This window comes from Pleuronectes platessa, chromosome 6 (assembly GCF_947347685.1).
Source record: "Pleuronectes platessa chromosome 6, fPlePla1.1, whole genome shotgun sequence".
NCBI lineage: Eukaryota > Metazoa > Chordata > Actinopteri > Pleuronectiformes > Pleuronectidae > Pleuronectes > Pleuronectes platessa.
Window position 1 is genome coordinate 28,140,516 of NC_070631.1, and position 10,707 is coordinate 28,151,222.

At 40.1% G+C, this 10,707-nt stretch overlaps 1 protein-coding gene across 1 annotated transcript in view; it reads left to right on the forward strand.

The window, feature by feature from the left end:
* mfn2 (mitofusin 2) overlaps positions 1 to 6,455 on the forward strand; it is a 33,145-nt gene extending 26,690 nt beyond the window's left edge. The window contains exons 16-18 of the mRNA XM_053424406.1: positions 2,275 to 2,471; positions 3,097 to 3,231; positions 5,219 to 6,455. Coding sequence (XP_053280381.1) covers positions 2,275 to 2,471; positions 3,097 to 3,231; positions 5,219 to 5,288 — 402 coding nt within the window. The 3' untranslated portion in view covers positions 5,289 to 6,455. The remainder of the gene's footprint in view (positions 1 to 2,274; positions 2,472 to 3,096; positions 3,232 to 5,218) is intronic.
* Positions 6,456 to 10,707: the final 4,252 nt, after the last annotated feature.

Genomic DNA, 10,707 nt, shown 5'->3' on the forward strand with positions numbered 1-10,707 from the left:
AGTACACGTTCTCACAAAAGCATGCACACTTGAAGGCAATGTTCCCTTTATAAATCAAAATCCACCTGGAAATCTGTGTACCTGAATCTGCCTCAAAGTCGACCCTCTACAGGCCCAAATTCAACCATAAATGCTTAATGCAATAATGAATATTAAATGATCCTGCTGACCAATGGGTTTCTACTGTGAATCAAGCGATAAAAAGAGGACGATCAACTATCTGACACCGACATTAAGATGTTTGTTAGTGAGGTGGAGGTGGCGAACGACAGATTGTTTGGTGGCAACAGCAGTGATGTCACTAATAAAGAAAATTCACTGATACACTGCTGCTGATGCGGATAACACAGTAAGTGAGCGGGAGTATGATAGAAAGAACGTCTAATTCAAAGGTGGAGGCAAAGAATATCGCTTCACACTGTCAGAATGTGAGCGAAATTGTTGTACCGCCTCTTCGTATTTTAACAATCCAAACTGCAGGATTATTAAATTCAGGGACAGCTGTGATATTCCCAATCAATATAAATTAAAAATGGGGGTCTACAAAGAAAGGGAGATATTATAAAGTTGTAATCATACCACACATATGCCTATTGACTAATAAACCAGAGTAGTGAGTACTGTGATTGCTGAACATCGCACTCTATCATTGCCAGGGCATTCATCACGCAAATTCCACCACAGTATTTATTTAATTAAGGCAATCAGACCGATTGCTTGGGATCAGTGGGATCCTAGCCTACACTCTGGGATATTATTTGGAAGTAAAAGTTTGAAAGTGAATAGTTTCACTCACGTTCACTGCAGCAATTTTACACACTCACTGTATACAAACTAAAGTTGGACTTAATGATACACACAGAGTGTTAGAAGATATTATTAAAAAGTATAACTCTGCAACTCTGCTGTTTAATGGTATCGGAACATAATTCGTGTAAGGGTTAGGTAAGTTGTTTTACATCTTTTTTAATTTAAGAGTTATGTTGCGCGCTGATGAAAAGGATCAATAATCTGGCTTCATTTCACCTCACGTCTGCATCATATTTCCTGTCTCCAAAATGTTTGTAAGCGTGGGTCAAGGTTAGCGTACAAGTGCACATTCTCCTGTCAAGTTTGCTTTTATAAATCCCAAAGTTTGCATGAGAAGTCAATCAGGTCCTGTTGTGCGTATGCAATGGTTAGAAATAAGGCCCCTGGTCCCGTTGCACCCGCTGACACGGGACAGCCACTTAAGCCAGACTCTAAATCTAAACTAAAATCTAAAGCTGCCATCAACCTGAACATTTACAGAACCAATGGGATTTGCTCAAGTTTTCATAGTAAAAGCAGCAATAATATCACAACATAAATACAATGTTGCCATTAAATCCCACCAAAGTCATCTTGAATCTACGATGTGAAACCAAAGGACTGTTTGGGGGTCATAGGAATGTTAAGTGTGTCCTTAAATTACAGTGGACTATAGTGGCATCTGATCTTGATGGTTGATCATGATAGTGGTGGCTGCGGACCATAGACAATGATAACGACAAGACTGCTTGATATATAATATTCTTCCTCAGATACTTGACCATTACTGAAAATATTCCATCAATTCATTGACCTTCCATTATGCCACAAATTGTTTATTCAAATCCATGCTGCAAATACCTTTTATCTTTCTGATGTTCTCCATTACACGTGACATCTATTGCACTTCTGTCCATCCTGGGAGAGAGAGATTCCTCACATGTGGCTCTCTCTGAGGTTTCTACCTTCTTTTTACCATGTTAAAAGTTTTTTTTAGTAGTTTTTCCTTACTCTTGTTGAGGGTTAAGGGCATAGGATGTCACACCTTGTTAAAGCCCTATGAGACAAATTGTGATTTGTGACTTTGGGCTATACAAATAAAATTTGATTGATTGATTGATTGATTGATTAAAAAAGCAACCGGTTAAAAACTATGAGCAGATTCCATCATGGATTATTGTGGTGATCTCAAAGAAGTCACTCAGGGATTATGTGGTAACAGGAAGTCCAGACTGTAGATTTGTTGATTTAGATTCATGAATTTCACCAATTAATGCACTTCTTCTAACATTTATTTTGAAGATTCCATACTCAGCTCATGAACATTTACATTTAACATGTTTAAAATCCATAACCCACCAAAAACCCTTGTACTGAAGGAAGGTATCATTCAACCATGATAGCGCTGTTATCCCTGCATTCACAGTGTGTTTATGTATGAGGAGAATGGGGATTCAGTTGGACCTAAAGCTGTTGTGTGTTCAGATCTGGAAGGCAGTGGGTTGGCGGCTGATCGCCTTGTCAGTTGGCCTCTACGGACTCCTCTATGTTTACGAGCGGCTCACCTGGACCACCAAGGCCAAGGAGAGATCCTTTAAGAGGCAGTTTGTGGACTACGCCAGTGAGAAGCTGCAACTCATCGTCAGCTACACTGGATCCAACTGCAGCCACCAAGTCCAGCAGTGAGCATGTTAACTGACTATATACATTTGCTGTATCTCATATCAAATACAAAGTACACACACATAAGTGTGTACATTCTGACAGGGAAGTGATCAAAACAGATGTTGCAAGATTAATGGAAATTACAATTTTTATTTGCACATTTTGCACCAACAAAGTGTCCTCCCTACTTGGCTACCAATTTCACAAATGTGAAGCTTTCAGCCATAACTCCCAGTGAGTACTGTCCGTATGAGCAATAAAGAGAGAATACTACCAAAAGCTGTTTGTCCAACATGCCTCCACTGCTCTCGCAAAGAAAATATTTTAGAGGCACTAGATTAAATATCTATCATTCCTTTTTCTAAATATTCAAATTTTGTAAATACTGTGACAGCCCTAATTAGAACATGCTGATAATAATGAACAATTACAGTAGTCCTGTCTAGAGTATAGGAGGTATGCAAATTGAAACAGCAACTAAAGCCCCTCAGTGCAGACAAATGTTTAGTTTGATCAATAATTTGATAGAAAACAGGAAAAAAATGATTGTAACTTTTTGTTTTCAGTCTCGTAAAAAAAAACATTGTTAACTTTAGTTATTATGTTATCTAACCCTTTTTCTGTTTCTGCTGTGCTCATCAGGGAGTTGGCCGGTGTGTTTGCTCAGCTCTGCCAGCAGGTAGATGTCACCCGTCAGAATCTCGAGGATGAGATCACTGACATGAGTAGGAAGATAGAGCTACTGGACAGCCTGCAGAGCAAGGCTAAGCTTCTGCGGTAAGTGCATCACAACACTCGTACAAATTACTAAAAAGCAGGACACGTCTACACGAAGAAGATGCACGGTGAAGTAGGTGTGGGTTTAAATCACACCTGTAAGAATGACTAATATTAAAAAGCAAGTTACTGGTTTGAAGTCACCTGGGGCCTTCATTCTGGGGGGGAGGGGAGTTATCGCCTTTATTTTTGATAGGACACAGCATGAGTTGTAAGTGAGTACGATAGAAAGAACAGTGCCTGAAATAAAAATAAATGATCACTTCACGCTGTCAGAATGTTAGGGAACTTGTTGTATCTCCTATACATATTATAATCACACAAAAGTGCAGGAATATTAAATTCAGAGACAGCTGTGATGTCGACTATTTATAAAATTTAACTATTTATAAAATATTATATAGTGTTAATAATGTACCACACATATAGCCTGGATGCCAGACGAATTTAGCCCCGCCCACAACATTTTTGGTCGGGCAGTTCGGTCTGGAGTCGCTCCATTGGGAACAAATTATGGCCCGACCGGGCCAATCAGATTGTCAGGGCGGGCTTTATACGATGATTGACAGATGATCAACGGTAACGTAATCAACCACGTCATCAAAGAGCCCTTGGGTTGAATTCGTTTTCAACAAACATGCCTGCCGCTGGCGAGCTGAGATGTGTAGATGCTGCCATTGAGTCTGTTTTAGAAGACATCGACAGCGCATTAATTTTGAAAGAGGAACACAGAACGTGGAGGCGACGCCAAAGCACCGCGCTAATCCCTATCGCCCCCGCTTGGCTGTTCACAACGGACGCTGAAGCGACGCTGAACCGCCGGGCAGCGCTAATAATATCACCCGTTGATCCAGTAGATCGCTGCACGGCTTTGTGCCGGTCACACCGGAGGCTGAAGCACCGCTCTGCGCCAAGGCTGCCTCGCGGTGCTTCAGCCTCCGGTGTGACCGGCACAAAGTTTTAACATGGGAGTGGATGGGAGCCAGCTGTTATTTAAGGCTTGGCGCTGCGCTGAAGCGTCCGCTGTGAACCCGGCGTTAGTAAATAACTCACAATGCGTTGCTTAGCATACGTCACATACTACGTTGCTCTGATTGGTTGTAGGTCTATCCAATTGAGCGAAGAGGAATTTTACTTCCTGGTCAGTTGAAACACGCCCCATAATTTTTTCCCAATGGAGCGACTCCAGACCGAACTGCCCGACCAAAATGTTGTGGGCGGGGCTAAGTTCGTCTGGCATCCAGGCTACCACACATACCTATTGGCTAATAAATCACAGTGGTCAGTACTTGATCTGTGTGATATTGGACTCGATTCTAAACAACGATCCAAGATAACAGATCTATAGAATCTATATCAGCTGATGAATCAGTCATTATCATGGCTGCCTCTATACAGCCTGCTTCATCAGCATTCTACACATTGTATATCCAAAGTAGGTGTTAACCAAAAGGTTCATAATGAAAGGTGAGATTATTTATGTAGTTCACACATAAAGTGAAGTGTAATTCACTGCTAAAGATGTAATGTAATGTGTAGGAGGGGATTAGATTTTTCTAGCAAGGCAGGTTTAAAATATATTTTGCAGAAAACTTTGGCACTAACTAGAGTGTCATGTAGGAGTATTAAGTAAAGTAAATGTGAAAATAAATTTTTTAATCTCTGTTTTGGACATTAACAATAAGATAGAAATATCTTCCAAAAATAGTTATATCAAAAGTGTTGCCCTAGTGGACTAATTTGAAAATACTGGCCTTTTAAAAAAATATTTAGTCATTGTTTTGGGAAATGTAATAGTTAATTGTTGGGCAGAGTAGGGAGGAATTGTTGTGAACATGTCTTTAACTCTTCAGTTTTTGTGCCCATAACTCTGAATCTGAATCAGTCTTCATGTTACCTGCTGTAGTGACTTCCATTGGATTACCCCTTCAAGACTTATTATTATGCTTCATGAATACACCAGCAATTTGTGTGTGTGTGTGTTTAGGAACAAGGCTGGCTGGCTGGACAGTGAGCTGAACATGTTCACCCAACAGTACCTCCACCATAGCAAGTAAAGCAGGCAGAGGCTTCACCTGAGAGACTGAAGGACAGCAGGAAAACATCTGCTCGCTCCAGCTGTTGAAGTATCTCCTCTAGTTGACACGCTGAATATAAAGAGAAGAAACAATCAAAAATGTTCTGAAGAGTAGAAGTAGAATGGACAGTTTAGATGTAACTGAATGGATGTGATATGGATTCATGGACACTAGTTAAGGATCAGTTGGTGAGTAACCACACAAACAATATTAAACATGAGGCTCAACTTGATACAAAGGTTAAACCACAGATTGTTTTTCATGTTCATGATGAGCTGATGTCTCCATGTGGCTAACAGATCTGACTCTTATCACTAATCCAGTCTAAACTCTCCTTACAACCTTATCGGTAGTTTTCAGTAACTCTGTCAGCCTCTCTAGTCAGTCCTTGTATTTGTCCCAGTCAGCTCTGCCAAATTGAACCTGTGTACATTTGATTTTGTAAATACATTTTAACAATGGAAAAGTGCCATGAAGTGAGAGGCAGAGCACATGAGGGAAAGGAAAATAATGTGTCATATTATGAGGATAATGAAATGAACTAAAGACATGCAAACTAATTTATTCCTCCAGTTGCTGAAATAAATTTGAATATTGAAGATATTGTAGTTCAGTTGGAGATTGTTTAACATTTTTAATTGACTTTTCCACACTGTCTCATTTGGTCCTAGTTTAAGTGATGAAAGGGAAACTACTGCTCACTCTTAAAGTCTTGCTAATGAGCACCAAGTAGAGCTGATTTGATTGGACATGTCACATGCTGATGGGGGTCATTCAAACTGTTTGCTCTGCTGTGTCTAATCTAGACACTATCTGGTCATCTTGTATGTAGAGTGGCTCTGACATGTTAAGTTACTGACTGTGTCCTTTCCTTTAATACTTCCTCCAAGAGTAAACATACATGTTTTGAGAGGATGGTTTAGGCTGAGAAGTGAATTATTAGATTTTAGTAGATTGAACAGTGAAGTAAAAAATATGAGACCCCTGTATATAACCTCTAAAAGTATCACTCTGATGATATTCTGCACTTTTCCTGACTCCCATACTCCCTGTGGCCTCCACCTTCAAGCCCAGTGGATTAGATACATCTTTATAACCATGCACTTATTGCAGTATACATTATCGTTTCATTTAAGGGGGGGGGGGGGGGGGGGGGGGCAGCAGTCATTCTTTAAATGGCTGAGCACTGTTGTCTTCATTTAAAAAGGAGAAAGGTGTGTTTGTTTTCAGCTGCAGTAGTCGAGCCACACGATTCAAAGTAATCTACCTGATACAAAGGACTTGTGAACACATCGATTTTTGGCTTGTCTTTTCATGTAAACAAGAAGTACTATATAGAATATCAAAAAGCTGATTCCTTAACTGGTTACCATTATAGATAGTCTCAGTCAGTCAGTATAGTTGCCATAGCTACAAGAGAGAATTGGAACCCTTTGGTCAGTGTTTAATAATTCAACTGAAGTCTCTTCTGAGATTAAAGTTTTATTTTAAAAACACCCTTCCAATTTTGTGTTCCCAAATTGCTTGAGTCTGTCTCATAGATCTGCCCCTGTTAGCTTCTTGCTAAGACGTCAGTAAAGATATGCCAAAGAAATGTTTGAGGTCAGTTTCTATCAAGCCGTGGAACATTACTGAGCACATCTCCAGGGCCTTGATAACCCAATGCAAGTGTTTTTTAGTAAATATGTTAAATTAGAGTATTTATATAAATCAATGGCTCTGATTCAGCTGAAACATCATCATCACATTTTAATGTTAATATTTTTTAAATGTCTGTGGTTCATCTATGAAGTCGGCGCAGTGGTAACCTGATCAACCTGCACTGGATTCAAATGTGGCTCAGGCTCAGTTACTGTCTGCATACTCTGTCTGTGTCACATATAGATGTATCAGCTACACAAGATATGTATGTAAAAGTGGCCAAGTCCTGCAACAGAACCCCTTGATGAAACAAACTTGTACTTTTGCTTTCTGAAATGTGTATATGTAATTTATAAATTTGCCTTTTTAATTGGAAACTGGGGAAAGATAAAATGGATGTGCCTGATTTGTCTAATATGTGGGTATTGTTGATGGGAGATGATGTAAAATGAAGCCATAGACTATTATGCCAAGTGAGCAACACTTGCCAACACTTCCTTTAGGGTGAAGACGAGCACTTTAATCTTTTTTCTTCTCAGTAAAGGTAGTGTTTTTCTGCTATGTAAAACCATTCTGTAGTTGTATTTCGCTTCAGGAAGGTGACAGTACCTGCATGCTGTGATAATTGTAGTGTGTTAACCTGTCACACTGTACATACATATGAATATAAAAAATAAAGGTGAATATGCTGGAAAGGTTTGTTTGCAGACCATGTGACATATGTGGCAAAAGTTCCAACAGAAAATAGTATATTTTCTGGAGCTTGATTGCTCATCAAGTAATAAGTGTTTGTAATGCAGACTTCTAGTCTGAATGTTTAATTAGAAGAACCAATATTAACTGGCAATCAATATCTCACTGATTCAGTGTTTAGCTTGCACGGAAAAATGAAGTTTGCACATCACACACTGTGTGTGTGTGTCGATCAGAACTACTGACTCATCTACAGCAGTCCAGAATATGAATTCCAGCAGGAGTCTCCAGATGTTGAGGTTCAGCCAGAGACTAGAGATGTTGAGGTTCTCAACCGTGAATTTCTGCATCCATCAACCATCACTGTCTCTCCATCCATCACCCATCACTGTTTCTACCAACAACCTTCTTGACCCTCAGCAGTCTGGTTTCAAGGCAGGTCACTCAACTGAGACTGCCCTCCTTGCTGTCTCTGAGTAATGTCACACTGCTAGAGCTGCCTCTCTCTCCTCTCGCCTCTGTCCTTATCCTTCTTGACCTCTGCTGCATTTGAAACTCGGAACCACCAGATCCTTATTTCCTCCCTTTAGGACATGGGTGTCTCAGGCTCTGCTCTCTCACAGCTCTCATCCTACTTCAACGACCACACTTAACGGGAAATTAGAGTGGCTCTGTGTCTGAACCTTGTCCTCTCACTACTGGGGTCCCTCAAGGTTTCGTCCTGGTTCCCCGCCTCTTCTTTCTGTACACCAACTCTCTCGGCTCTGACATTCACTCACATGGATTTCTCTACCATTGCTATGCTGATGACACCCAACTAATCCTCTCTTTTACCCGAGCTGAAACACAGGTAGCAGCCACGAATATCTGCCTGTCAGACTGACATCTCTCAGTGGATGTCCGCACACCACCTGAAAATTAACCTTGACAAGACTGAACTACTTTTCCTTCCAGGGAAAGACTCTCCCACCTACGACCTGACTATTACCTTTGACAACTCCGCGCCCCCACCCAGACTGCTAGGAACCTCGGTGTGACACTCGACAGCCAACTCTCCCTTACTGCCAACATTACTATAACAACACGGTCCTGTAGATAGATGCTGCACAACATCAGGAGAATACGTCCCCTTCTCACTCAAGGCAGCGCAGGTTCTGGTCCAGGCTTTGGTCGTCTCACGACTAGAATATTGTAACTCCCTCCTGGCAGGTCTACCTGCTAGTGCCGTACGACCTCTGCAACTTATCCAGAATACAGCAGCTCAACTGGTCTTTAACCTAAATTCACTGAAGCTCCTCCGCTCCCTTCAATGGTTACATTATTACTTGCGTACCGTGCTACGGATCGGATTCAGTCTACATCCAGGACATGGTAAAACCTTGCACCCCAGCCCGTTCACTCTGCATCTGCCAATATGCTTGATGCTCCCTCACTGGCTCCTAAATGGTGGAACGAGCTCCTCAATGACATCAGGACAGCAAAAAGTCTACACATCTTCCGCCGGCGCCGCAAAGGAAAAACACATCTCTTCCGAATATACCTTGAATAAATTTATTTATAAAAATAATTTAAAGTAAAAATTTAGCAGTACTTTAATGGCACTTACTTATAGCACTTTGGGTTTAGCTTTCATGAACAAATTGCACTTTCTTGATTCTTGTTTTGGGTTTGTTACCTCATGGTTGAATGCACTTCTAAGTCGCTTTGGATAAAAGCGTCAGCTGAATTAAATATAATGTAATGTCTTCCCAGTTTCTTGTGCAAGAAACTCAAATCAATCAAATTGTATCTACGATATTTATAAGAAACTGTTTGTATGAATTGAAAGAGTTGTGAATTTATTAAGGAGTTATTGTCAGTCATGGTAGAGTATGTAAATAGGCATATGTAAAGCAGTCCACTATCAGCTGGCACCACGATCAGGTTCCACCAAAAAAAAGGGCTACCTATAGATGCACTGTATTATTTGTGTGTGTGTGTGTGTGTGTGAATGAGTGAATGGCAGAAACTGTACTGTAATGCTATGAGTGGTCATAAGACTAGAAAAACCTTATATAAATACAGATGATTTACAATTTAGCCCCGGATAAATACATCTATATTCAATGTAACATACACTCCTTCTAAACCTGAACACAAAACTCAGGTTTCTATTACTTTGATATTGTACTTAAGTTATGTGCCATAAATGTACTGAACTTAAATTTACAGTGTATCCTGCCACTATCTAAGCACATTACGACAGCATGCAGCTTTTCTTCATTTGATCTTTTGAACAGCAGATGGCAGTATGATATCACTAACTACTGAGCATGACCGCCATCATTTTCCTTGGTATCCTGTTTGACACATTCTCAAACTGTCAAAAGCTTTTAACATTTTAGGGCAGGGGTCTTCCACGTTTTTCAGGCCAAGGACCCCCAAACTGATGGAGAGATATACTATATATATTGTATAAAATTGTGTTTTATACTAAACTGGGCCTAGTGCTTTGTATAAACATAGCTACCCTGTTATTGTGCATTCAATACTAAGCTATTCAATAATAGAATATATATATATAATAATACACAGGTTCATATATTCATGTTTTTAATTTAAACATCTGCAAGGTAGAGGGTGGCTGTGCCACTGCCATTTATAAAAAAATTGATATGGTGCCTTTATTTGCCTCTTAACCCTGCAGTCTGTAGCTACACAGGACAATGTTTGTATTATTGTCAGACGTCTCACATCAGCTGCCAACCTCTGAGCACATGCATACAAAAGCTTTTAAACTAGTTCAAGAAAGAAATAACATAAGCAGAGGTGTTTGCTGCAACATACACTTACCGGACACTTTATTAAGCACACCTGTTCAATTGCTTGTTAACAATCAGTCAATCAATCAATCATATTGTATTTGTATAGCCCATATTCACAAATCACAATTTGAGCTTTAACCTGGTGTGACATCCTCTGTCCTTAACCCTCGACAAGAGTAAGGAAAAACTACTAAATAAACCTTTTAACAGGGTAAAAAGAACGTAGAAACCTCAGAGAGAGCAACATGTGAGGGATCCCT